Consider the following 27,953-nt stretch of genomic DNA (forward strand, 5'->3'; position numbering starts at 1 on the left):
AAAAAGGCAGTGGTTGCAGAATAAAACACTGGTTCTTTAATTGTCTCTGTGGCAGCACTCAGGGGATGGGCCCTCGAGTCAGTGACTACCTAGCTGTGCTTTAAAACACTGCCAGTAAGCTCCAGGACCTTGCTGAGACAACTTGGATGTTTGACCTTCACTGTGGTCCTAAACCAACACCTTGATCTCTCTCCAAGGTACTGGCCCTTGCCTTGTCTTTATTTGGGCCAGCACCCTCCCTTGTTGGTGCCATCTGCCGTGCTGCTGCTGCAATGCAGCAGAAACCACACGATGCAAAGAGCCAGTGGGATGTCTTCTGGGCTAGAAGCTGTAATACCACCCTGTGGCCATCTGCAGTGAAGGTGCTGCAGCAATTTCCTCTGTTTGCCAGTGGGCCAGTGTCAAAAGAGAGTTATGGTGCTTGAGCCCAGAGTCTTCAGCTCAATTGCCCTGGAGGAAGCAAAACAATATGGGGGTGTGTTCCTTCCTGTGCCGCTCTCATGCCTAGCCAGAAACAGCTACCATGCCCAACTACAAGTGCACCGTGGAACATGTAAAATGGCCAAGCTGAACTGAGTTCAGTATTTATGGGCTGTTTGCAAGTCAGGGCCTTTTCCTGCCAACTAAATCTGCCAGTTTATTTTTCAATTTTTTCTAAGAAAGATTCTAGTCCCCATGTTTGCAAAAAAAATAAAAAATAAATCTGTATATGCTAGCCCAAAGGTCCAGTGTCATCTCTGCCTTATAAAATCCCAAAGTTTCCCACCCTGGATTAATGCACAAAAGGAGCACATGAAGCTGCCTTCTACTGAGTCAGACCATTGGCTCATCTTAGCTCAGTACTGTCCACACTGGCTGGCAGCAGCTCTACAAGGTTTCAGATAGGGGGGGGTATTCCTAGCCCTACTTGGTGATTGAACCCAAGATCTTCTGCATGCAAGTCAGATGCTCTACTCTAGTGAGCAACAACTCTTGGTAGCTTAGTATGGCCCCATCAGTACCTGAAATATAATATTTAAATAAAGCAATCCACTGGTATCAGAGAATACATCCTATCTTCCACGTACAGGCCAGTTCTCTCTTCCCCTCCCCACCCACCCCAAACTCCTTCCCGTCCTCTTTGAGGAGCTTTCCAGAAGACATCCCTTAAGCAAAATAAGCATAGAAAAAGACATTGACACAGATCAGGAGAAGGGCGTTTGCACAGCAGATCCGAGCCCAGAAGCGGGATTCTGTCTTGTCCCCGGGGGGCTTCCCTGGGGGGGTTCCAGCTTTCATGATGCAGGGGGTGCAGGTCTTTCCGCTCCCAAAGCAACTCTGCGGGAGGCTTTCCGGGAGATCTGTGAGAGGGAGAGCAAAGGGTTTATTCATGAAAAACAAAGAAAGGATTGAACAAAGTCCTAGAGCAGGGATGGGGAACCTGGAGCAGCAACAGCTGGTGCCCATGGAAACTGGTGGGGTGGAAGACAGGAAGCCCAGCAGTAAGGACAGCCAGAGCCAATGACAGTGAAAGCCAACTAATTCCAGTTTTGTCCCCATCCTCCTCCTCCTCTTTCTTCTGAGTTCCTCAAGGGCAACACTGCAGCTAAGGAGGAGGAGACTGACAGCCAGGTAGGGCTGGCTGATGGCAGACTGAGGTGGGTGGGACATTGTCCCCTTCACCCTCATGCAGGGCCGGCCACCCATGAGGCAAGGTGAGACAACTGCCTTAGGCAGCAGGATCCACAGGGGCAGCAGATTCTGATGTAGATCTTCATACCCCGCTTCTTCCTGCTATAGATCTTCACCTGCCCCTTCTTCCCTACCACGGAGGAGGGTCGCCATTTTGTGGTGTGCTTCAGGTGCCAAAATGTATTGGGCTGGCTGCAAAGGGTCAGCGCCCACTGTCCTAGAGCCCTTCCGATGGGGCTGGGCTCCCATAATCCCCTGACCATTACTGGCCATGCTGGCTGGATCCAACCGCAGTTAGGAGCCCAACAACTTATCAACGGTTCCTCAGTTCTGTCCATTTGGTAGCCAAATTTGCACGCCGGCTTAGAAGCTGCATTCTAGTCACATCAAGAATTATAAAATGCACAGTAGCCTATTACAAATCTCAACCCAATGTTTCATTACCCACGGAGGTTGGTGCACATGGGTACAAATGGCTGTTCTGTGATTCCGTATCAAGTTTTTTAATTGGTAATTTGGCATCTTGTATTTTGTGAAGTCCTTTGGCTACGTTCAGTAAAGCTGACGGACTGATCACAGGATATTTCAGCATCCGCCGTTCACATGAAACCACATATTCCAATGGACTTTTCTTTTCCCCTGCCCCTCTGAGAGAGGACATCGTTCAAATCGTGCCTGAGGCCTACCATCGTTCTCTGTGCTGGAAAAGCCGTCCTCGGGCCGCGATTTGGGGTTGGAGTGTTTGGGAGGAAGGGGCTCCTCCGCACGGAGGGTCCACCAAGTCACAAACTTTACCTGCAAATATAAAAAAAGGAGGGGGAAAGCGAATGAAATACAAGCAGAGAAAGTTGCCTTTGCTTATGAGTGTCATTACCATTGATAGCCAAAGCATGAAGTTGTGAGGTAAAATGTGCCACTGTTAGGAAACTAACATTCCTGACAGAAACACAAGGGATCTATGTTCACTCTGCAGAGATGTTGGAGAGGAACAATGGGTGAAATTTGCACCTTCCTTCCCTCAGTGTGCAGGAAAAAGAGTTTGACTCTGAGGGAAGTAGCGTACCCAGGAAAAGTTCTAGAAGGTTCTGCGCAGCTGCCCTGTACACAGGCAATTCCCAGTTTGAGGCCACAGATAAGGCCCAAGAAACTCTAGAGTTTCACTCAAATTAGACTTGTGAAAATTCACAGTTCCAAGTTTTCTTTGTCAGTTAATTTCCATGGGTCTGTTCTGAGTATGTCTAACATTGGATGAAGCCCCTACACTCTGGCGGTGGCTTTTGGACAGAATATTATTATTATTATTATTATTGACATGCCTTTTGCATAAGTCTCAAGGCAGTGTAGTCATATGAGTAAAAACAACTATGATAGGGTTTTTTTAAAAAAAGAAAGAAAGAAAAAACAACCCATACAGAAAACAACTAAAGGTAGTCTTTAAAATGGCATTTTATTTCATTTAAACGAATTTGTAAATCTGCTAACACTTTAAATCTTTTTTACACTTCATACAAAAATAAAATCTATAACTCATGTGTGACATAAAAACAATAAACAATTTTATGGAAACAAAAATAGGTGATAAAACGAAACTATTAAATTGACGAGCCTACACAGGTACTAATCTGTTTTAGTATTTTAACTTTTGTGTGTTTTAAAGTAGGGTAATGATTCCCACCCACCCCCTTGATTTAATTGTTTTATCTTTTTGTAAACTGCTTTGAGGTTGTTGGGTTGTTGTTGTTTTTTTAGCATTAGGCGGTATATAAATTTTATGAAATAAATCATTAACAAACAAAACAGATAAAATTAAAAGAGGAATTTGGGGGATTCAAATGATTTATTTATTTTTAAGAATCCAATATTATTGGTCAGAGAAACTTCTATAGTAACAGTCTCAAGACGCAAAACAAACCCTAACAGGAAGGCCTATTCTACTGACTTTTTGCCCCCATCTTGATTTTTTCCGCTGGTGCCAGCCTCCTGCCCTGAACCGTGTCAGAGGTATCTCCTTGGCAGCACCTTCCAGGTGCAGAGAGATCCAGGCAACTCCCGCCGTGTTTTCTCGTGCCACCCAACCGCCCTTTCTCTCTGAGCACACATCAGAATAAACCACTCCGCTCGGCATGTCCCAATACGTCTGAGAGGGCCCTGGTGCCAAGGAAGGGCAGTCTTCCATAGCTAGGGGTGGTGGTTAGGTGGCACAAGCTTGGCTTGGCCTTTCTGGGTGGAGTGGAAAAGACTTCTTCTGTTCTCTTCCTTCAAAGGTGGTTCAACAGAAAGGATTCTGCCTCGGGCAATTGCTTCGACCAGGGAGCAATCGGTTTGGGCCTGTGTCACTATCAGGGCAAGGAAATCCTATTGAGTGTCAATACCAGGCAGCCATTTTTCCTTGCCAACGCAAATTGGGCAAGCCTTGTTTTATAAAGCTTGTTCCTCTCCCCCTGTTCCAGAAACAAACAAGGGCTTTATTTCTGAGGGCAAGAACAGTGAGTTTTACCCTTCCGGCATAGCTCCCAAGTCTCCCGTTTTCCCCGGGAAACCCCCGTTTTTACTTACCTTTTCCCGGTGGTCCCCCGTATCACTTTGTCTCCCGTTTTTCTCCGTTATTTTCTCCTGCCAGCGGCCTTTTTTTCTGATTTGCCCTTCTATGGGCACAAAAAATGGCCACTGGCGGCTTCAAAAGTCGCATCTACGCATGACCGGAAGTGCGTAGATGTGACTTCCGGTGTCGGCGGCAGCCATTTTGGTGCCCATAGATGGGCGGGGCGACACTGGAAGTTGCGTCAACGCACTTCCGGTCATGCGCAGAAGCTACTTTTGAAGCCGCCGGTGGCCATTTTGGGTGCCCATAGAAGGGCAAAGCGACACCGGAAGTTACGTCGACACAACTTCCGGTGTCACACGGCTGCTGGTCCCGGATTCTGCAGTCCGGGACTTGGAAGGTAAGCCTTCCGGTGAATTTCAACTGGCTTCATTTCATACACTGCATTTCCTGTTGCAAGACGCTGGGAAACTACAGTGTTCAGGCGGTTTACCTAAGCTATGAAAACGTATTTAAATAATTGCCATTTAATTAATAATAGGGATTACTAAAATAAAATTTGCGGAAGGGCTGTGACTCAGCCGAAGAGCACCTGCTACTTCTCTCCATGGATGCCACCATTGCTCTGTCACATGGAGGATGGAGCAAACTTCTTTTCTCCTGCTCCAGTATTAAAATTTAAAATGCAGCCTGGTTTTAAGTAGTCCATAAATCCAAGCCATGCGGGAGGAAAACACAGGGGTCAGACTAAGTCCAACCCAAAGGCCAGGCGGAACAGCTCTGTCTTGCAGGCCCTGCGGAAAGATGACAAATCCCGCAGGGCCCTGATCTCCTGGGAAAGAGCGTTCCACCAAGTTGGGGCCAATACTGAAAAGGCCCTGGCCTTAGTGGATGGCCCCCTGCCATGGGTGCTTTAGCTGCGATTCCTGCATTGCAGGGGGTTGGACCCTTCAAGGTACCTTCCAAATATAGAATTATGTGATTCTCTTGCTTCTCCTCCTCTACACCACTGGGGCAGCTCTACTCACCTGGGATTCGGTGGGGGGCTTAGTCAACAAGCTGATGCCCGCCACCACCACGGCAGTCAGCAGGAAGAGGAGGGTGGCGAAGTGAAGATAGTGGAGGTCCTTCACGAGGGAAGGGCGCCTGTCCGGGACACCACAACGGGGCGTGGGGTGCGCAAACTCCAAGGCCATCCGGCTCAGGCCGATGACCAGCCCCACCATCAGGCCCCAGAAAGCCCCCTGCAGATAAAGACAGGGCCCAAAAGACTGAAATTCTAACCTCCTTGGTCAAGGCCTCTGGAGAAAGGAGGGAGATTTCGGGAGAAGGAACCAGAAACAAGGAGCAAGTTATTTTCTGCGGGGTCCGTGCTCTCCTTTTAATGCCAGACTTAGCCACCCTCTTCCCTCATCGTATTGCAGTTGTGATTGACTCCTGCTCTTGCCCTTCGGGCTTTGACCAGGCCTATTTAATTAATTTTATTCATTCCCTGCTCTTCAACAGGTTCCCCAGGGTGGCTAAGGAAAAGAAAGCAAACTTAAATTCCCAATGAAAACAGTTAAAACGAGAGCCGCTTATATCCCACAATATAAAAGCACAATTAGAAGTTGGAGACTCAAACCCCTTCCATGCAGGATAAACATAACGCCACATTCACACATTCAACCCAACAGAACATAGACTGCATCCACATAAGCACAAAATGCTATATAGCATGCAAACATCCAGGTCACGCTACACAACAGAACGCCACATTTACGTAACAGATTATAACACCACACCCACAGAACAGAACACTTGTGGGCCGTGTTCAGAAAGTGGTGGTGGGAGATGAGTGCTCGGACCCCTGGGCTCTCACTTGTGGGGTGCCTCAGGGTTCTGTCCTTTCCCCCATGCTTTTTAACATCTACATGAAACCGCTGGAAGAGATAATCGGGGTTTGAGCTGGGTGTTCATCAGTATGCGGATGATAACCCAGCTCTACCTCTCTTTCATATCGGAACCAGTGAAGGCAGTGAAGGTCCTGTGTGAGTGCCTGGAAGCAGTTGGGGGATGGATGACGGCTAACAGATTGAGGTTGAATCCTGACAAGACAGAAGTACTGTTTGTGGGGGACAGGAGGCGGGCAGGTGTGGAGGACTCCCTGGTCCTGAATGGGGTAACTGTACCCCTGAAGGTCCAGATGTGCAGCCTGGGAGTCATTTTGGACTCACAGCTGTCCATGGAGGCGCAGGTCAATTCTGTGTCCAGGGTACGCTGGCTGAGACCCTACCTGCCCGCAGACTGTCTTGCCAGAGTGGTGCACGCTCTGGTTATCTCCCACTTGGACTACTGCAATGTGCCCTACATGGGGCTACCTTTGAAGGTGACTCAGAAACTGCAATTAATCCAGAATGCAGCAGCTAGACTGGTGACTAGGAGTGGCCGCCGAGACCATATGACACCGGTCCTGAGAGATCTGCATTGGCTTCCAGTACATTTCCAAGCACAATTCAAAGTGTTGATGCTGACCTTTAAAGTCCTAAATGGCCTCGGTCCTGTAGAAGGAGCATCTCCACCCCCATCGTTCTGCCCGGACACTGAGGTCCAGTGCCGAGGGCCTTCTGGCAGTTCACTCACTGCGAGAAGCAAAGTTACAGGGTGCCAGGCAGAGGGCCTTCTCGGTAGTGGCGCCTGCCCTGTGGAACACCCTCCCATCAGATGTCAAGGAAATAAGCAACTATCTTACTTTTAAAAGACATCTGAAGGCAGCCCTGTTTAGGGAAGTTTTTTAATGTTTGATGCTGTATTGTGTTTTTAATATTCAGTTGGAACCCAGCCAGATGGGCAGGGTATAAATAATAATTATTATATTATTATTATAAGATAACATAACACCACATCCAGAAAGCATCGCAGCACATCCACGCAATGTAACATCATAGGACCACAGCCACACATTCAGTTAAAGCGGTATAAAGCCCACATATACATTTGTAGCAGAGACCTACGGTTTACAAACACGTGCAGCTTTCACAAAAGGGAAAAAAACATTGCAATGCAAATTTGGATGATTCACATTGCACATATTATCACGGGGTTTTCCCATTTTGCCACAGACTTGTAAGGGATAGGGGGAAATGCAGAGGGTAGGAAACATTGAGGCAAGGGTAGACGCTGGTGGGTTAGTCCCCTGACCTTAAAAAATGCACCTGTTCTAGAATGGGCAACATTGCATATCCACAACATTGCATATCCACCCACCAGTTCCTGGGTTTATGTTTTAAATAGTGCTTCTCTCTTTTAAAAATAATAATAATAATAATAATAATAATAATAATAATAATAATAATAATACAACAAGGAGAGCCCATGGCTCAGATTCTCTCTTTGGCAGATATTCTCCACTTAAGGGGCATCTCAAGTTGCAGGGCTAGGAAAGGCTGGTGCTTAGGGGCAGAGCATGTGCCTTGCACACAGATGTTCAATCCCTGATAACTCCAGGTGGGAATGGGACAAACTCAAGCCCTAGATGAACACTGCCACTCTTTGCAGACATTGCTGAGAGATGGCTCAATGGTCTGACTCAGCTTAAAGCAACTTTCAATGTTCCCCCTTAGGTCATTTATTAAAAACATATACTATATCTTAGGTAAAGGTAAAGGGACCCCTAACCATTAGGTCCAGTCGTGACCGACTCTGGGGTTGCGCGCTCATCTCGCATTATTGGCCGAGGGAGCCGGCGTGTAGCTTCCATGCCATGTGGCCAGCATGACAAAGCCGCTTCTGCCAAACCAGAGCAGCACATGGAAACGCCGTTTACCTTCCCGCTGTAGCGGTTCCTATTTATCTACTTGCATTTTGACGTGCTTTCGAACTGCTAGGTTGGCAGGAGCTGGGACCAAGCAACGGGAGCTCACCCCGTCACAGTGATTCAAACCGCCGACCTTCTGATCAGCAAGCCCTAGGCTCAGTGGTTTAACCACAGCGCCACCTGGGTCCCATACTATATCTTACTATATAATATTATTGCAAGGGAAAAGTCATCATGCTGCAGTTCACATTGTCACCAGTAGAGGGCCATGTGAGCAGGACGGCAGTGGAAGCGAGCAAACAAGCAGACTGGCAGGTGGTCCAGACAGGGGCTTCCCATTCACCCTGTTGTCATGGTCTCCGCCACCTACTTGCCCTCTTGCTCACTTGCTCGCTCGCAGGCACAGCAGGGCAAGGCAAGCCCAGCGTCAGAGGGGGTGAGTGGTCTGGCTGAGCAAGAAAGCCAACGGGCAGGTGGTCCAGCAGAGTAAGCAACTAGGGAGGCAACTAGGTGGGTGGCCCTGGCAGGTCTTTGCACGCTCCCCGTATTCCATCAGTGTCAGAAGGAAGCACGCATTTCAAAATTCATGCTTACTGCCCGCCAGCTGCAGTGCAGAGCGCAAGGGAGAAAGGCCCTTTCCTCTTCTTTCCCCTCTCCTCCGCAAGTGGTAGCAACAGCAGCAACAGCAGAGGGAAATGTGTTGGGGGCAAGCTGTTGGCAGAGGGAGTTTGGAGTGAATTGTTGGGGGAGTCTGGGCTGAGCTGTGGGGAGTGGGGTGGGAATGGCAGGGAGTTGGGGATGGGGTATTCAAGGAGCTGTGAGCGGGGTCAAGGAGTTGTGAGAGGATAGGGGGTGGCTAGGGTGTAGGGAGTCTGATGGACTAGCAAGATGGCTCATGGTGGATAGCTCAGTCAGTAGAGCATGAGACTCTTGATCTCAGGGCCGTGGGTTCAAGCCCCAGACTTAGCAAAAGATTCCTGCATTGCAGGGGGTTGGACACGATGACCCTCACAGTCCCTTCCAAATCCACAATTCTATGATTCCATGGGGTTGGCGAGCAACATGCGCAAGGGCAGCAGTCTCTGGTTTATATACTCCCATTGTTCAGCCCAAACACTGAGGTCCAGCTCCGAGGGCCTTCTGGCAGTTCCCTCACTGCAAGAAGTGAGGTTACAGGGAGCCAGGCGGGTGGCCTTCTTGGTGGTGGCACCCGCCCTGTGGAATGCCCTCCGATCAGATGCCAAGGAAATAAACAACTATTGGGCTTTTAGAAGGCAGCCCCATGCAGGGAAGTTTTTAACGTTTGAGGTTTTGTTGTGGTTTTAATATTTTGTTGGGAGCTGCCCAGGGGCTTGGGGAACCCAGTCCGATGGGTGGTATATAAATAATAATGTTATTGTTATCATTATCAGCTATTATATATGAGCGTACCTGTTCATTGGCTCGCTTCCAGAAAACGGCCAAGAGGAAGACAGCCGTAACCGGCGGGGCAAGGTAGCTAGTGACAGATTGGATGTAGATATAGAGCTGGCCGCTGTTGGAGCTCTGCAAGATTGGGATCCAAACCACGCTGACAGCGACTAGGACGATAGTGACTATCCTGCGAGGTTAGCAATAAAAAAAGAACCACAAGTAAAACATCATCATAGAATAGAATAGAATAGAATAGATTTTTATTGTCATTGTCCCCTTGCAGGAACAACGAAATTTCTCGGTTGTTATATCAACTCAACTCAACTCAAGTAAGACACTCCACATAAACTAAAACACTAATAAGTGCAATACAATACAGAACAATATAACAAATAAATAAGATGACTTCAGAGTCCAGAGTTTCCATTTAAGGCCAAGATTGCTCTAGGAAAGAAACTGTTCTTGAGAGACGGCTCATTCTCGCCTTCATTGTTCTATATCTCCGTCCCGATGGCAGGAGCTCAAAGAAGCAAATCTAAAGAGTGGGTTTTCTGGGGGAAAGCAGTGAGGCAAAAGCAAAACCTCTCGGACTTGTAGCTAGAACGCATGGAAAAAGCGGAAATGTGGACAAGCTCCATGATGGCTTCTTATGTTCTAGGTTACAGGAGAAGCACGTTATTCAAAAGAACAGTTTGGACTTGATATCCCGCTTTATCACTACCCTTAAGGAGTCTCAAAGCGGCTAACATTCTCCTTTCCCTTCCTCCCCCACAACAAACACTCTGTGAGGTGAGTGGGGCTGAGAGACTTCAGAGAAGTGTGACTAGCCCAAGGTCACCCAGCAGCTGCAAGCGGAGGAGCGGAGACGCGAACCCGGTTCCCCAGATTACGAGTCTACCGCTCTTAACCGCTACACCACACTACATCACAAAGGCCACCAGAACCCTGGAGGGGTGAGTGAGATCTTGTTCACACAAATACCGAGCAAATGGAAGTCCAGGGCACGGCGTTTCAAAAATCCTGCCTGTGTCAAAGAAGTCATGCGCAACAGAGGCTGTGTGCAAGACTTCACGTTCTCCATGCACGGGGAAGTATCAGCCACCCACACTCCAAGAGGGTCACCGACGCAAGACGTAAAATAAGGGAGGGTTTTGCAAGCAAGCAAAATCGAATGCTCCTCAATTGCATCACAGGCTGATCTAATCTGTGCATTACATGCAGATCTGGAAGCAGTCCAGTGTCCATGTGGGGTTATATTGCCTTTGCAGGTAACCGAGAAAGGAATTGAGATGAAAAACCCGTTCCCGTGGGCTGGGCTTCACTCAGCAGCACCTCAACTGACGCAAGCAGATTTTGCAGCAGACAGGAATGGTGGGATCTGCAACGTGGGATTACTGCAGGTTTGCCAACGAGTCCTACCAAGGGCCCCCAAGAGCTTCTGGGAAGCCAACACGAAAGGAGTTGGCAGACACTGAGATGCATGCAATGCCTTGCAAAGCAAACCTTTACAAGCATCAAGGTAAAAGGGGATCATATAAGGGGAAACAGGTCTCAGCCTGTTGCGCTTATGTGTTGCTTTTTGAAAACCGTTTATTTACACCTGAGGCCACAGATGATCTGCTTAATTAAATAAAGAATCCCCATGCAGTTATTATGGAAATAAAGAAACTGAACAATTTTTTAAAACAGGAAACAGGGGAAAACAGCACTTCGGTCGACTCTTGATTATTCTGACACTTCTGAGTCAAAGCAAACATTTTAATGGGTGCAGAACCAGAAGCAAAACCGTACAGCTTTCCCAGGATGGCACCCCATCAAAGGAGGGTGCAGCCATGGGAAGCGCATGTTGCGCCACTTTTCTGTGACAGCAGCAGATCCAGGACTTGTCCATCTCAGGGCAGTATGAATGAGTCAAGCCTTCCACGGACAGGCAGACACACACACACCCCTGCCTTGACACGACTCTTTTTTCAAAACAAAGCAAGGGCATCAGCCCAATTCTCTCTGCTCAAGTTCTTTCTCAACAGCCTGTTTCAACCTAAGTCATGTTAGGGGCAGGCAGGTGTGTTCAGGTGGATTCTCGGCCCAGTATACCTGAAGAAGCTTCTCCACCCCCATCGTTCAGCCCGGACACTGAGGTCCAGCTCTGAGGGCCTTCTGGCGGTTCCCTCCCTGCGAGAAGCAGAGGTTACAGGGAACCAGGCAGAGGGCCTTCTCGGTGGTAGCACCCACCCTGTGGAATGCCCTCCCATCAGATGTCAAGAAATAAACAACTCTCTGACTTTTAGAAGACATCTGAAGGCAGCCCAGTTTAGGGAAGTATTTAATGTCTGGTATTTTATTGCTTTTAATAATAATAATATTCCTTTCGGAACCGCCCAGAGTGGCTGGGAAAACCTAGCCAGATGGGCGGGGTATAAAACAAACAAACAAACAAACAATGTTGTTGTTGTTACAATGGTACCTCGGGTTAAGAACTTAATTCATTCTGGAGGTCCATTCTTAACCTGAAACTGTTCTTAACCTGAGGTACCACTTTAGCTAATGGGGCCTCCCTCTGCCGCCATGCGATTTCTGTTCTCATCCTGAAGCAAAGTTCTTAACCTGAGGTACTATTTCTGGGTTAGCGGAGTCTGTAACCTGAAGCGTCTGTAACCCGAGGTACCACTGTATTATTATTATTATTATTATTATTATTATTATTATTATTATTATTATCCAGGCTTGCTTTGCCCCCAAAGTGGTATACTGTATAAATCAGGCACGTCCAACAGGTAGATTGTGATCTACCAGTAGATCACTGGATGTCTGTGGTAGATCACTGCTAGATCACCGGCACCCTCCCAAAAAGCTCACCCAAAATTTTCCTCCTCCCTTAAAAAAGCTGAACTATGACCTGAAGCCCTAAACAAAAATGGGCCTCCCTCCCTCCTAAAAGAAGCTCAACAAGTTTGACCTAAACCCCCCAAAACAGGGCTTCCCTTCCTTAAAAAAACTCAACAGCTTTGACCTGAACCCCCCCAAAAGGGGGTAGATCACTCCCAGTTTTTAACTCTGTGAGTAGATAATAATAATAATAATAATAATAATAATAATAATAATAATAATAATATATTATTTATACCCACCCCATCTGGCCGGGTTCCCCCAGCCACTCTGGGTGGCTTCCAACAAAATATTAAAATACAAAAATCCATCAAACATTAAAAGCTTCCCTAAACAGGGCTGCCTTGAGATGCCTTCTAAAGGTCTGGTAGTTGTTGTTCTCTTTGACCTCTGGTGGGAGGGCATTCCACAGGGTGGGTGCCACTACCGAGAAGGCCCTCGGTCAGAGTCTCTTGGGAGTTGGCCACCCCTGGTATAAATAAACCAAGACATAATAGTTCAGAATTTACCCCTGCACCACTGGCCCTGTGTAAATTATAAAGGGGGAGGGCGATGTCATATGGAAGATGAGGATGCCTTCCCAAATACCACACCATAGCTGCCAAGTTATCCCTTTTTTTAAGGGATTTTCCCTTATGCTGAATAGGCTTCCTCGCGAGAAAAGGGAAAACTTGGCAGCTATGTACCACACACACACACACACACACACACACACACACACAGAGCCAGCAGGAGCTAAGGTGTGTCAGTTTCCTCCCCGCCCTTCACAAGATAATGCCTGTCATTGATCAAATGCACAGGGTGAGTCACGCCCACCCATTCACTTCCAAGAATCCCGCTCCATGTGTCAGTCTCCACCGCCAGCCTTTCCTTAATCGCCCGGCTCTTTGCGCAAGAGAAAAGAGAAAGAGGCGAGGAGAGCTCTTCCATCTTTCATCATCAGGCAGCTGCCAGGGGAAAGGAAGAGTTTACACCCAAGTAAAGAGGGAGGGGGGAACGATCTCCTTATAAGGGAAGACTGAAGCCAACGTCCTGCACAGTGACGTTCCTACACCCTTTATTATTTCCTCTTGTTTCTCTTAGTTTATTCCCCAGGGTGATCTGTTGTATCTCAATACATTCATTGGCACGTAGGTAAGGAAGCTGGAAGTATAGGGCGAAGTTAGGCAGGCAGGCTGAGAGGCCGAGGCCAGGGTGTTCTGCCTCCCCGCGGTCTTCAGACTCCCAGCTTGGTTTTTGCCAAAGGCTTCAATGCCTAGTAGATCGCTATGATAGATAAGACAGGTTAGAGGCAGGTAGGTCCTCATTCTCGCCCCGTGGCTCCTCTTTACTGCCCTCTGATCAGCCCTGCCATGATGTCTCCACAGGGATCAATTGCTCCACCCACTTTTGGCATAATATTTGCATTTTCTCATTTGCATGCACAGGGGCAAATTTAAGCGGCAAGGCTTACTCTGAACCATGGAGTGCCAAGAGGATTTACTAGATGCCCTTGTAAGCTAGGGTTGCCAGACTCAATAGTGGGCAGGACTTCTGTGCCTTTAATTGCCCTGCTCTCTTTTGAATCTGGAAATAAACGATAAATTGCAAGAACTCAGGCCAAAAGAAGATGGATTTCAAAAAATCTTCACAAGGTTTTATTGATGTGATGCGGAATTTAAATGGGAATCAATCCCAATGTTGAAGGCAAATAAAGATAAATTCCAGTAAAGATCAGGACGAGGCCCTGTTTTGACTATTCTTTGTCAGCTAAGATTCACAGGTCAAAGTGTACCAAATATGTTTGCCTCTTTTGAGTCTGGAACATAGCTGCCAAGTCTCCTGTATTCCTCGGGAAATCCCCGTTTTTCCAGCTGTTCCTAGCTGAAAAAATGGATTTTTTGTTTTTCTCCGGTTTATTCTGGCGCGGCAGCCATTTTGGAACTGGGCGGAGCATGCTCAGAAGCGACTTTTGATGCTGCTCCGCCCAGTTCCAAAATGGAGGCAGCGCTACTTCTGGTCTGCTACTTCCGGCCGGTCCCTTATTTCTCCGACAGCAACTTGGCAGATATGGTCTGGAAACCTTAAAGAGAAACCAGCAGACTCTTTGTTTAATTTCCAAGCAAAGGGTCTCCTGGTTTCCCTTTAAGGTTTCCAGACTCAAAAGAGAGCAGGGCAATTAAAGGCACAGAAGTCCTGTCCGGTATTGAGTCTGGCAACCCTACTGTAAGCAAATCTCTTTCTTTAAGTTTAAAGGAAGGAGGTAGCAGCTGCAGGGGATAGGACCAGTGCCAGATTTACGTATAAGCTAAACAAGCTATAGCTTAGGGCCCCACTCTCTTGGGGGCCCCAAAAAAAATTAAAGGAAAAAAAAACCTGGGTATAGATTTCCAAAATATAAGATAAATAAATAAATAAAACCCACATACAGCAACCGTGTTTTGTGTTGTGTAGGCTCCTATGATGTAAGTCATGGGCCCCGCCTGCTAGCCTTCTCCCTAAAATATCACTGGTTTGCTCATTTCTATATATAGGGTGCCTCCATTCTGCATGGACTGATTGCAGGGCAACATGTGCAAACGGCTTTAGATACCCATTAGGTCCATAAATTACCATATGGCATATATTCAACACAAAAAAACAGCGACAATTTGTTGTTGACACAGGACAGCTGGACATAGAAAGGGCCCCATGGTAGCTTAGGGTCTCATCAAACCTAAATCCGGCCCTGGTTAGGACCCGGGTGCAAAAGACCCAGGGTCACCCAATGATACCCCTGTAAAACGCAATGCTATAAATGCCACATGTCCTATATCCTACTTTGCTCTGCCAGAAGAAAACCGTGCCAGTTCCATCGTTCTTGTAACATCTGGCTTGTTGTTTAATCATTCTGTTCTGTGGTTTCCTTTGGCTGCTAGCTGCCTTGTGGGGCCTGTCGTTTGAAGAAGATCCCTCCTCTTCAGAGAGGGGGGAATTTGCGGGCGGGACCCGCTCTACGCTCCGAGCAGGGGGGCGTGTTCGGCCCCCCTGCTCCACCTTTACCTGCCGCGCTCAGGGCCCTGGCTGGCCAATAGGGCCATCTGTGGGCAGGGCTACCTGTTTTAAAAGAGCGCGGCAGACCCCAGCTCGCCCCTTTTTTGCGCTGCTCCTCGTCGGATCTCCCCGCCCACCCTCCCTTTAGGTCTTCCCCTAGGGTGTTCACTTTGACCTTGCTATGGACTTCGGTTGGTCGCCTTGGTTGCCCAAGGGACCTGGTAGGAGTTTTTTTTATCCAATTGGCTAATTGGCACCGGCCTCTTGGTTTTTCCGCCTACCTCATAGCAATTCGTCACAACTTCTTTGGTATTCGGCGGTAGGCAGTGGAATATGGAGTTGTCTGGTGTGTTCGAGGACTGGTTGTGGCCATCATCCAACCCTCCTCTTATAGGGGTATCCCCTTAAGGGATCCGGCGGTCATGGATCCCGTCCGACGCCCTGCTGGTGGCTAGGGCCATGGCACGACCCCCGGTGGCACCAGGGGGAGCTTTCAGTTGTATTTGCATCAACAGGCTCTTTCCTCGGGGTGTTAACCTGATATGACCCCCTGCTAAGCGGGGTGGAGTCACGCTTGCTAGCAAGTCCAATGCCTAAGCCAATACCTCTCACTTGCTCTAACCAATAAAGTTGTGGCCTTATTCTACCCATTAACCCTAATACCATGTGTCACTGTGTCTTTATTTATCGCGGGGGGCGGGTCCTCAAACCGCAAGTATTTTCAGTGAACAAACACGCGCCGAGAGATCTGATAAAGTCGCCACACAGTCCCGCCCCAAAGAGGAGCCACCCTCTTTCACAAATGGGTAAAGTGAGATAAGAGTGAATCAAAGTCAGGGACACAGAAGTGACTCCTGTCTCCAGTTAACAAACAACATTTCTGAAGATTCCCTTTAAGCAGATTTGCAGCGGCATATCAGAACCATGGAATTTAGTTATCTGGGGGCCCATCTGCCCTATACATTTAAAGCAGCACCATACCAATTTAAATTGTCTTGGCTCCCCGCCCCCCAAAGAACCCTGGGAGCTGTAGTTTGTTAAGGGTGCTGAGAATTGGTAGGAGACCCCCCCCCCCGGATCCCAATTCCCGGAGTGCTTTAACAATCAATCCCTCTTCCTAGGGAACTCTGTGAAAAGTAGCTCTGAGAGGGGAATGGGGGAGTCTCCTAACGACTCACGACACTCTTAACAAACTACAGCTCCCAGGATTCTTTGGGGCAGGCCATGACTGTTTAAAGTGGTATGCCTGCTTTCCACATATGGAGCCAAAGGGACTGGGGAAGCTGATGATTTGCTGCTGGAAAGAAATCACCGGCCTAGTAGCTGGAATTTATTACTGACATACGAAGCATTGTGAAATCGCTGAAGAATTAGGTTAGAGTTTGGGAGGGCTCATTCCTGCAAGCTCCCTTGTCTTGTTTTTTTTAATTGCTTCGTTGCAGCTCATTTGGCAGGCTTACCTCTCTCTCTCATTCCGTGTTCGCACATCGAAGCAAATCGATTAAGCCCAAAGAGACAAAAGGAGGAAAACAATTAAGTCAAGGCGTGTCCCGCCTTGCCAAATGCCATCTAAGGCTGGCTGGTTGGACTCATGAGGGGAGTGTCCCCAAATTGCTACTCTACAGCAATTGAAATTGCACAATCGAACGCAGGGACCAGGCGCGTCACATAAATTAGCAGCACGAGGCTGCGTTCCAGATTTAGCTGTGGGTAAATATGTGTATGGGGGACGCGGGTGGCGCTGTGGTCTAAACCACAGAGCCTATGGCTTGCCGATCAGAAGGTCGGTGGTTCGAATCCCCGTGACAGGGTGAGCTCCCATTGTTCGGGCCCAGCTCATGCCCACCTAGCAGTTCAAAAGCACGTCAAGTGCAAGTAGATAAATAGGTACCCCTCTGGCGGAAAGGTAAACGGCGTTCCTGTGCGCTGCTCTGGTTTCGCCAGAAGCGGCTTAGTTCTGCTGGCCACATGACCCAGAAAAACCTTCTGCGAACAAACGTCGGCTCCCTCGGCCAGTAAAGCGAGATGAGCGCCACAACCCCAGAGTCTCGTCTGCGACAGGACCTAACTGTCAGGGGTCCTTTACTTTACCTTTAAATATGTGTATATTGTCAGGAAAGAATGAAGAAAAAGCCCTGTCGGCCATTAGCTGCCTCCAGTCTCTTACATTGGTTGAGCTGCTGTGACATCACAAAATCCACACATTCTTAATTGTCACGGGAGAGGGAAGGACCAGAAAAGTTGACTTAATGAACATTCTCAATGTTGCTGGGAGGGGGAAGGAGAAGTATATGAATGTTGATCACTGGCACATCTGATGTGAAGAAACAATATTTTGATTTTGTTCTGTGAACCGCCCTGAGACCTCTGGGTATAGGGCAGTATATAAATTCAATTAATAATTAAAAATAATAAAAAGAAAGTGGAAGGTCAATTGTTTGGGCTTAAAAATGAGGGATGGGGTTAGGACTTAATTATCCTTCCCTTCTATATCTCCATCATTACTCAGCAGACCCGGCCTTGTTTATAGGGTAACCAGCCTCATATAACCAACATGCTTGCTTAAGTCTAATTAATGCACAAAGGGGTTAATACCATGGAGTAAGCTGTCCTGCTACATTTAGCTATGTTCATGTCCTTTACCTTGGGAGGAAATAGGTAATCAGGCCTAATGTTATCCCCCTGTCTACCAGAGAAGATTGGCGTGTAAAGGGCCTCTCTTGAGTCCCTATATCAATAATCTAGGAACTTTGGCGCTGTGGGTTAAACCACTGAGCCTAGGGCTTGCTGATCAGAAGGTCAGCAGTTCGAATCCCTGTGACGGGGTGAGCTCCCGTTGCTCGGTCCCAGCTCCTGCCAACCTAGCAGTTCGAAAGCACGTCAAAATGCAAGTAGATAAATAGGAACCGCTACAGCGGGAAGGTAAACGGCGTTTCCATGTGCTGCTCTGGTTCGCCAGAAGCGGCTTTGTCATGCTTGCCACATGACCTGGAAGCTATACGCCGGCTCCCTCGGCCAATAATGCGAGATGAGCGCGCAACCCCAGAGTCGGTCATGACTGGACCTAATGGTCAGGGGTCCCTTTACCTTTTTAACTAAGCCAAGCACATGAATCTGACCCCGGGGAAGGTTGTAAGTAAATCATTTTTAACTTCCCAAATGTGTGGTGTTTTTCTATGCTAGGGGAAGTGGGAAACTGTGGAAAGAAACTTTTTAAGGGGACATTTTGGAACTCACTTTTAGGTTTTACAGACTGTATTTTCATGCTTTACTTTGCTGCCTATTTTGTGATTTTAAATCTCCGCTGGGGTTCTCTCAGCAAAGAGTACTTGCCCCAAATTGAGTTTGCGCATATGGAACAGGGCAAAGATGATCATGCCTTTTGCCTCGGGCAGCAAAATGCCTTGAACCAGCCATACTGACCCACACGGCCAAATATGTCAATAAGGCAGGGTGAGTGAGGAATTCCCTCCAGGCAACCTGCTGCCACTATGAGCAACACAAGGAATGCAGGCTAGCAACTTTTGGGGGGGGGGCAAGTCATTCTGCAGAGCTTTTAACAATACGGTTCAAGGAACAGCAGAACTTCATGAGGACAAGGGAGACTGTGTTGAAGGTCAAGTAGGATACACAGCAACTTTTATAGGGCATTCCTTGGGCTGTTCAGAAATGCAACCCAATAAATTGGCGGATCACACGGTTAATTAATGATCTGGATCACCCATGTGAAATTCAAGTTACTGGCCATCAGTCCTCTCTCGGCTACACAAACATGCTCATTAATTGAAATCTGGAGGTGCTTGCGAGCAGGAGTTCTGCATCATTAGGTCAGTTGTGCAGGCAGATAAACCGAGTTGCTGGTGACGGCCGGAAATGATTCAGAAAGCAGGACTACAGAAGCATAAACAGGGGAAGTTAATCTCCGTGCCTGGCTGGTGCAGGGAGAAGATCTGACAGGGTGTCCAGTAAGAAGGAGAGAAACAGCAGCACGCAGGGAACCTTTGACCCTCCAGATGTGGCTGAACTGCAGCCCTCATTTATCACTGCTCATTGGCCATACTGGCTGAGCATCATGGGAGTTGTAGTTCAGCAACATATGGCTAGCCAGCAGCACCTGCACTATGGGTTTAGAAAATGCATTTTTTTTAAAAAAAAAAAGCCTTTTGAAAAATTGTCTGCATTTTAATGTTCAGGTCTCATTTGTGCAAGCAAATCTTCTTTTGCACTGTCATACAGTGGTTCCGCTCCTTCCTCCTGGGCCGTGTTCAGAAAGTGGTGGTGGGGGATGAGTGCTCAGACCCCTGGGCTCTCACTCGTGGGGTGCCTCAGGGCTCTGTCCTCTCCCCCATGCTTTTTAACATCTACATGCAGCTGCTGGGAGAGCTCATCATGGGGTTTGGGCTGGGTGTTCATCAGTATGCGGACGATACCCAGCTTTACCTCTCTTTCAAATCAGAACCAGTGAAGGTCCTGTGTGAGTGTCTGGAGGCGGTTGGAGGTTGGATGGCGGCTAACAGATTGAGGTTGAATCCTGACAAGACAGAAGTACTGTTTGTGGGAGACAGGAGGCGGGCAGGTGTGGGGGACTCCCTGGTCCTGAATGGGGTAACTGTGCCCCTGAAGGACCAGGTGCGCAGCCTGGGAGTCATTTTGGACTCACAGCTGTCCATGGAGGCGCAGGTCAATTCTGTGTCCAGGGCAGCTGTCTATCAGCTCCATCTGGTACGCAGGCTGAGACCCTACCTGTCTGCAGACTGTCTCGCCAGAGTGGTGCATGCTCTAGTTATCTCTCGCTTGGACTACTGCAATGCACTCTATGTGGGGCGGTGACCCGGAAACTACAATTAATCCAGAATGCAGCAGCTAGACTGGTGACTGGGAGCAGCCGCCGAGACCACATAACACCAGTCTTGAAAGACCTGCATTGGCTCCCAGTACGTTTCCGAGCACAATTCAAAGTGTTGGTGCTGACCTTTAAAGCCCTAAACGGCCTCGGTCCAGTATACCTAAAGGAGCGTCTCCACCTCCATCGCTCTGCCCGGACACTGAGGTCCAGTGCCGAGGGCCTTCTGGCGGTTCCCTTGCTGCGAGAAGCCAAGTTACAGGGAACCAGGCAGAGGGCCTTCTTGGTAGTGGCACCCGCCCTGTGGAATGCCCTCCCACCAGATGTCAAAAAGAAAAACAACTACCAGACTTTTAGAGGACATCTGAAGGCAGCCCTGTTTAGGGAAGCTTTTAATCTTTAAGAAATTAGTATATTTTAATATTTCTGTTGGAAGCCGCCCAGAGTGGCTGGGGAAACCCAGCCAGATGGACAGGGTATAAATAAATTGTTGTTGTTGTTGTTGTTGTTGTTGTTGTTGTTGTTGTTGTTGTTGTTGTTGTTATATTCTTAATATGATGCATTTTTGCATGTCATTTTCAAAAAAAAGTTGTGCATTTTTATGGGCGCTGTCAGGGTTACTCCCTACAGGGAGCCTCCCCCCATCATTCTGACCAGCACTTTGCCCAGCGACAGCGCTAGCAGCGGGTCAGGGGGAAGCGGAATGGAGGAAGGAAGGCTCAGCGAGGCATCAGAGCCCCTGCACCACTCTGACCAACAAGTGGAGGGGGGACGGTTCATGGAGACATCGAAGCCCAGGCACTGCCCCAGCCGGCCAGGGGAAGAAGTGGCACCACTCCTTCCGGCGCCCATATTGAGGCACACGTCCAAACGCAGGGCAAAGGGGCGGCATTTCGGGGTGCCCAGGTTATTATGCTGGCCCTGAAGCCGACGGACGCCATTGCCGGGTTCTGAGAGTGACTAGGAGGTCATGTTTTCTGCTATCTCTGCACTGTAAATAGTATGCACAATAAAACCTTTAAAGACACAACGGACTGGAGCGTCTTTACTCCGGAGTAGCCGCAACAACTCCCTGACAGGCACTTTCCCCTAATCCAGGGTGGTCCAACCTGTTTTTGGCAGCCCTTGGCCACATTCAAGAAAAAAACATTTTAAAGCCTTAATGTGTGTGTGTGTGTGTGTGTGTGTGTGTGTGTGTGTGGATGGATCATGTGTTGTTAACGAAAGCACATACCTCTGTTTGTCTATTAGATTTGTTTAACAGTTAAAGCTATTAACTGTGTATTTAATTATATATATTTAATCAAATATATCAATTATGTATATTTAATCAAATATATAGCTCCTGCCAACCTAGCATTTCGAAAGCACGGCAAGTAGATAAATAGGTACCGCTCCGGCGGGAAGGTAAACGCCATTTCCGGTCGCGACTGGACTTAACTGTCAGGGGTCCTTTGCCTTTTTAATCAAATATATAATTTTTGTACAGTACATTAAATAACATTAAATATATTGCGAACACTTTAAATTAAGACACAGAAATTGAATTCAGCGTGTGGCCCATAGGTTCCTCTTGCAAGGTACACTTGGTGTGAGAGGCTGGACCACTCTAACCCATGCAGTTTGCATATCATTTTGAAAAGTGTGAAATGGGTAGCCCCTTGTTTGAATTCAGCTTGAAACGAATTTCTCTCCCGTTCATCCCCACCCCCTAGTCCTGGCGCATAGCATCCAGGGGCCACAAAGTTCCCTGAGCCAGAAAAATCTCAAAAGTTCTTGTGAAGATGGCCAAATAATAGATCCAAAAATAATGAATCAAATACTGTAACTAACCGCCACTCACTTCCCTTTCACGACACGCCAAAGCTGCCTTTGCATTGTCTAACGGTAGAGCCGGCCCCCAGGGATACTGCCCTGCCCCACAGGGGCGTAGCCAGGATCAAAACCAGGGGGGGCAAGGGGCGGGGCCAAGGCACGGGAGGGGAGGGGCCACAACAGATGTCAAGGCGACAACAGACAATCCACCAGGGCCATCCCAAGCCCATCCAGCGCCGCGGCGCAAAGGCACCCCTGACGCCCCCTCCCCGCACGGGAGAAACGGGAGAGGGGCGCCGACGAGCGCCCCGATGGGCGCGGCATCCCCCGGTATCCAAAGCCCGCAAAGCCTCCCTCGACGACTGCGGCGCCCCCGCCAGCGATGCCCTCCGTGGCCCGCAAGTGGCGATCCCGGGCGGCGACTCCGGAGCGGGGCCACAGCCCCCCCCAAGCGCACACACCCCCAGCGCAAACCGCGCGGCGGTCACCCCGCTGGAACGCCAGGCAGCGGAGCGGGAAGCCTCCGCCGGGAGGGCTGCGGGGAGGGCTCCAAGAGAGCGCCCCACCCGAAAGCGCCGCCCAGCGCACGCTCCCTCTGCACTCCCCGCCGAAGGCGCCCCACGAGCCTCCCGCCGGGAGGAAGGAGGTGGCCGAGGCGGCGCGGCCCGCGGGGCCAGCAGCGGCCGCCCGGACGCACCCCTCCCAGCTTACAGCAGGCCCGCCTCAAGGACATCGGGCGCCGTGGCTCGAAGGTCCCTCCGGCGCCCAAACATCCTTCCGGCGCCCCCCCTGCGCCGCCCCCCCCCACAGACAGGGCTGCCCGGGCCGCGGAGGGGGCGGGCGGGGGGGCAACCCCTCCCCACACCCCATCGAGGAAGGGGCACGAAGAGAGGATGAGGACGCCGCAGAAGCAGCCACCCGCGGGGAAAGGAGCTGCGCCTCCAGGAGAAGGAGGGCAATTCAAGGGAGCAAAACGCAGCAGGGCGACAGCGGCTCAGCTGCGCTCCCTGGCTCCCCGCCCCGCCTGGCCCCGCCGGAGGGCGCGACGGGGAGCTGGAGGGAGGGCGCGGAACGCCGAACCCGCGCTCCGCCGGGCTGCGCTCCGCCTCCGACCCTGTCCACCAGCGCCGCTCTCGCCCACCGGCCCCGCCTCCAGGGGGGGCAACTGCCCCCTCCTGCCCCCCTGCCTACGCCCATGCTGCCCCAGGCTGGTACCTTCCAACAAGAAGCAGCTCTTTCTCGCTGGGCTCCTTCCGGACCTTCTGCCAGATGTCCATGGTGAAGAGAGTGCTGCTGCTGTTGAAGATGGAGGTTAGGGATGACATCAGAGCAGCCATCATGACGGCGATCATTAACCCTCGCAGACCTGGAGGGAGGAACCGGAAAAGCCATTGGCCACTGTATTTATTTATTTATAAATCAATTAATCAATTAATTTACGAGCACAATTCAAAGTGTTGGTGCTGACTTTTAAAGCCCTAAATGGCCTCAGTCCAGTATACCTGAAGGAGCGTCTCCACCCCCACTGTTCTGCCTGGACACTGAGGTCCAGCTCCGAGGGCCTTCTGGTGGTTCCCTCGTTGCGAGAAGCCAAGTTGCAGGGAGCCAGGCAGAGGGCCTTCTCGGTAGTGGCGCCCGCCCTGTGGAACGCCCTCCCATCAGATGTCAAAGAGAAAAACAGCTACCAGATTTTTAGAAGACATCTGAAGGCAGCCCTGTTTAGAGAGGCTTTTAATGTTTAATAGATTACTGTATTTTATTTTTCTGTTGAAAGCTGCCCAGAGTGGCTGGGGAAACCCAACCAGATGGGGAGGGTATAAATAATAAATTATTTATTTATTTATTTATTTATACATACATACATACATACATACATACATACATACATACATACATACATACCCCAGCCACTCTGGGTGGCTTCCAACAGAATATTAAAAGCACGCTAAAACATCAAACATTAAAAACTTCCTTAAACAGGGCTGCCTTCAGATGTCTTCTAAAAGTCAAATAGTTGTTTGTTTCCTTGATATCTGATGGGAGGGCGTTCCACAAGGCAGATGCCAGTACCGAGAAGACCCTCTGCCTGGTTCCCTGTAACCTTGTTTCTCGCAGTGATTGAATTGCCAAAAGGCCCTCGGAGCTGAACGATGGGGTGGAGACGAATACCGGAACCCCCAAGGGAAGAAAGCTCAGAGCCAGAGGGTTGGTGGGTGGAAGGCGGCGAGTGGTCAGAGGGAGAAGAGGAAGCAGACTGGGAGGAGGAGGAGGGGTCGGAAGCTGAAGAGGTAACAGGGCTTAGTGAGCTGGGAGATGCTGGTGCAGAGAGCAGTCCAGACCCAGAGGCAGAGGCAGGAAGCCAGGAGACACAGATGAGGCTGGCTGCTGAAGACTCCAGGGAGTCTCCCCCTCCTGCTGAGACCTGCTCCTCTCCCCACTGGTCTCCCAGAAGACACAGAGAAATGAAGAGTGAGGAGCAACGAGAGCAAGACGAGGAAGCCTTGCCGGGGAGGGAACCAGGGGAGAACCTTAGAGAGCAGTGGGAAGGACCTTCCGTCCTCGCAACAGCTTCGGGAAAGACCTACTGAGAAGGGTTGCCGTGACCACTCGGACTGAGCTTTTTTGGTTTGTTTGTTTGAATAAAGAGTTAACTTTACTGTCATTTGGTGCTTTCTTGTTTCATTGCTGACCAATGCCTGACTCCAGCCCCTGACACTACCGTTCTACCCTCCACTGTCAGAGGCAAGATGCTTCTGAATGCCGGCTGCTGGAAACGACAAGAAGGGGAGAGTGTCATTGCTGCTTCCCATCAGCTCAGCATCTGGTGGGCTGCTGTGAGAACAGGATGCTGGACTAGATGGGCCACTGGCTTGACCCAGTATAAGCTCTCCTTATACCAGAGTCTTCAAGTCGAGGAGCAAGATTTAGCAGGCCTCGTTCAAAGCATCTTGCCTCCTCCCTGAGGTCACTTTTCTAGGGCACCCTGAGGCTCATCTGAATGTGATCAGGGATTCCTCAGTAAATGGCTCTGAAAGGCAGCTCCCGCCCCCCAGAGGATGGCTCTTTCCCCTGTAACGCACCTCCTGCAAGAGGGACTGTTTGGTATAACCTCAAAACACGTTCTTAGTTCATGCAGGGCAACAATATGACCCCACAAGACTGGCCCACATGCGTTCCTCCAGAAACTCCCGGAATTGTCCCCCAATCAGGGGTATCCTGGTAGATGTGGAAGGCAGAAAAATTGAAAATCCTTGCGTAAGACCCAGCCTCTGAAGCTGAACCTTTTATAGAACCATAGAATTGTAGAGCTGGAAGGTACCCGAGGGTCACCTAGTCCAACCCCCTGCAATGCAAGAAATCTCATCGCACGGTCTCCCATCCAATAGGAAACCATACCAGACCCTGCTTAGCTCTGCAAATGCGCTAGCAGTTTTATCAGCAACTAGCTGGCCCAGCCACGCGTTGCTGTGGCTCATCCCCGTGATTCCCCCCACCCTGTCCCAATCCATGACGTATCCCGCCCCCTCTCCCCCCAACCCCCACTCAGGCGAGTCCCCACTTCCATTCTGTCTAGTCCGTAAAGGCGAGCCGAGGTATTGTGGAGAGGGAAGGTTTTGTAGCTGCAGTACCAGTGTAGCCGCCGCTAGAGGGTGATGTTTTGTAACCTGGTTCTTTTCCCAGCATGCTCAACAGGGTCTCCTGGCTGACTTTTTAGGTCCTAAAAATGGGGTTTTACATTGCGCAGGTGTGACATTTGTATACCCCATGTAGCTAGGAACACTCGCATAGTGGCATGTGACGTGTCCAAATTCCTTCTTTGGAGGTCTTTAAGCAGAGGCTTGACAGGCATATGTCAGGAATGCTTTGATGGTGTTTTCTGCTTGGCAGGGGGTTGGACTGGATGGCCCTTGTGGTCTCTTCCAACTCTATGATTCTAATTCTCCTCGACCTCTCAGCGGCTTTCGATACCATCGACCATGGTATCCTTCTGAAGCAGCTGTCTGAAACAGCCACGAGGGCACCAGGTTAGCGAAGGCTGCCCTAAATGAATGTAAGTGGAAAGAGGAAACGGTTGCCTGTTAGGGAGTAAGGCGGGACTAGAGCGACACCCAACCGGCCAATCGGACGGCAGCACTGCCTCGGCTTAACTTACCACTGGGCATGAGCTCAATCACCAGTTTGGGGTAAGCAATGTTGGAGCAGCCCACCTCGGACCCACAGACTCGGGAACATTCTTCGGGGTCAACGCAGCCAACGGCATCTGAAACAGACACAAAGAGCGAGTAGTTGGGGATCAACCATTGACTTTCTGGGTGCCTGTGTGTGTGTGTGTGTGTGTGTGTGTGTGTGTGTGTGTGTTTGTTTGCTGGCTGGCTGGCTTGCTTGCTTGCGATGCATTTTGTGTTCTCTCAGTGCCGGATTTACATATAAGCTAAACAATCTGTAGCTTAAGGAAAAAAATTAAGGAAAAAAACCTGGATGTACATTTCCAAAATATAAGATAATAAACAAATAGAATGAAACAGACAAGCTGGAACGTGTCCAGAAGAGGGCAACCAAAACGGTCAAAGGCCTGGAAACGATGCCTTATGAGGAACGGCTTAGGGAGCTGGCTATGTTTAGCCTGGAGAAGAGAAGGTTAAGGGGGGATATGATAGCCATGTTCAAATATATAAAAGGATGTCATATAGAGGAGGGAGAAAGGTTGTTTTCTGCTGCTCCAGAGAAGCGGACACGGAGCAATGGATTCAAACTACAAGAAAGAAGATTCCACCTAAACATTAGGAAGAACTTCCTGACAGTAAGAGCTGTTCGGCAGTGGAATTTGCTACCAAGGAGTGAGCACTCAGGGCTGATTCTCTTCAGAATGGATAGGTTTGATCTTCTTGCAGTCTATGGGACTCTCAAGAATTTGCTGCCAAGAAGTGTGGTGGAGTCTCCTTCTTTGGAGGTCTTTAAGCAGAGGCTTGACAGCCATATGTCAAGAATGCTTTGATGGTGTTTCCTGCTTGGCAGGGGGTTGGACTGGATGGCCCTTGTGGTCTCTTCCAACTCTATGATTCTATGAAAACCTACATCATTTTAAGTTAGAGCTTAATGATTATTTCACTATCAGTATACTTCTTCTTAATTGTATTTCACTATTAATATACTTCTTAATTGTATTTCGGGTCAACAATGACTTCGATAAAATACATATTTTGTTATGTGCAAATGGCTTTAGATACCTGTTAGGTCCATAAATTACTATATAGCATATATCCAACACAAAAAACAGCGACAATTTGTTGTTGACAAAGGTCAGCTAGACATATAAAGGGCCCCATTACCTTCAGTAACTTAGGGTCTCATCAAACAAGCCCTGGTTCTCATTTTGAATTTTTATGCTGCAAACAGCCCTGTGCTCTTTGGATGAAGGGCAGCATATAAATTTAAAAAATGAAACAAACAAATGAATAAAATATAAAACACAAATGTTCTTTTACAGACACCTGAAACTCATTCATACACACACACACACACCCCTCTGTAATGACCACAGGAAGTTTTGGCAGCAGAACAAAAACAGTTCTCCCCTGGAGAGGGGAGGAAACTTGACCTGTCGCCGAAAAAATGTCAGTGAAGGCAACAGGTGGACCTCAAGGGGGGGGAATTCCACAGATAGGAAACCCCATTCTTTCTCTCTTGTTGACGCCCCTGGAATTTGTTCCAGAAAGACCCCAAAGGTACCACCTCCCTCTCTTTCTTCAGACTCCATCTCAAAAACTCACCCTTTCCTGGGCTTAACATCTAAGCCAAGGGTTGCTAACTTCTGATTGGAGGGTGTGACCTGGCCCCCAAGCAATTGTTTCCGGCCCTTGAAGATTCCACTGATTTTGACAGCGGCGGTGTAAGGAGGCAAAATTAAAGCAGACTCCATACTGGGTAGGGATGGGGGGAGTAATTTGATTCAGCTCATGTTTAAAAGGCATGGC

At 49.1% G+C, this 27,953-nt stretch overlaps 2 protein-coding genes across 2 annotated transcripts; both read right to left on the reverse strand.

Annotated features, from left to right (window-relative positions):
* Nucleotides 1-1,146: 1,146 nt before the first annotated feature.
* Nucleotides 1,147-5,643, reverse strand: LOC118092492 (sodium/mannose cotransporter SLC5A10). Its single transcript, XM_060282796.1, has 3 exons — nt 5,242-5,643; nt 2,358-2,466; nt 1,147-1,340 (listed from the first exon to the last, which is right to left on the reverse strand). Exons 1-3 carry the CDS (start codon nt 5,437-5,439, stop codon nt 1,147-1,149), a joined length of 501 nt encoding a protein of 166 aa, XP_060138779.1. The 5' UTR covers nt 5,440-5,643.
* Nucleotides 5,506-27,898, reverse strand: LOC132593196 (sodium/mannose cotransporter SLC5A10-like). Its single transcript, XM_060282797.1, has 6 exons — nt 27,750-27,898; nt 26,132-26,295; nt 23,194-23,344; nt 9,441-9,609; nt 8,396-8,458; nt 5,506-5,514 (listed from the first exon to the last, which is right to left on the reverse strand). The coding sequence occupies exons 1-6, from the start codon at nt 27,896-27,898 to the stop codon at nt 5,506-5,508; spliced, it is 705 nt and encodes a 234-aa protein (XP_060138780.1).
* Between the last annotated feature and the right edge of the window lie 55 nt (nt 27,899-27,953).

This window comes from Zootoca vivipara, chromosome 14 (assembly GCF_963506605.1).
Source record: "Zootoca vivipara chromosome 14, rZooViv1.1, whole genome shotgun sequence".
Lineage (NCBI taxonomy): Eukaryota > Metazoa > Chordata > Lepidosauria > Squamata > Lacertidae > Zootoca > Zootoca vivipara.

Coding starts and splice junctions, on each gene's coding strand:
- LOC118092492 (XM_060282796.1), bottom strand. CDS start 5,439: ATGGTGGGGCTGGTCATCGGCCTGAGCCGGATGGCCTTGGAGTTTGCG. Junction 2,467..5,241: donor AGCCCCCCACCGAATCCCAG/GTGAGTAGAGCT, acceptor TTATATTTGCAG/GTAAAGTTTGTGACTTGGTG. Junction 1,341..2,357: donor TTCCAGCACAGAGAACGATG/GTAGGCCTCAGG, acceptor TCCCTCTCACAG/ATCTCCCGGAAAGCCTCCCG.
- LOC132593196 (XM_060282797.1), bottom strand. CDS start 27,898: ATGGAGTCTGCTTTAATTTTGCCTCCTTACACCGCCGCTGTCAAAATC. Junction 26,296..27,749: donor GATGTTAAGCCCAGGAAAGG/GTGAGTTTTTGA, acceptor ACACACACACAG/GCACCCAGAAAGTCAATGGT. Junction 8,459..9,440: donor GGAAGCGAGCCAATGAACAG/GTACGCTCATAT, acceptor TTTCTTGCTCAG/CCAGACCACTCACCCCCTCT.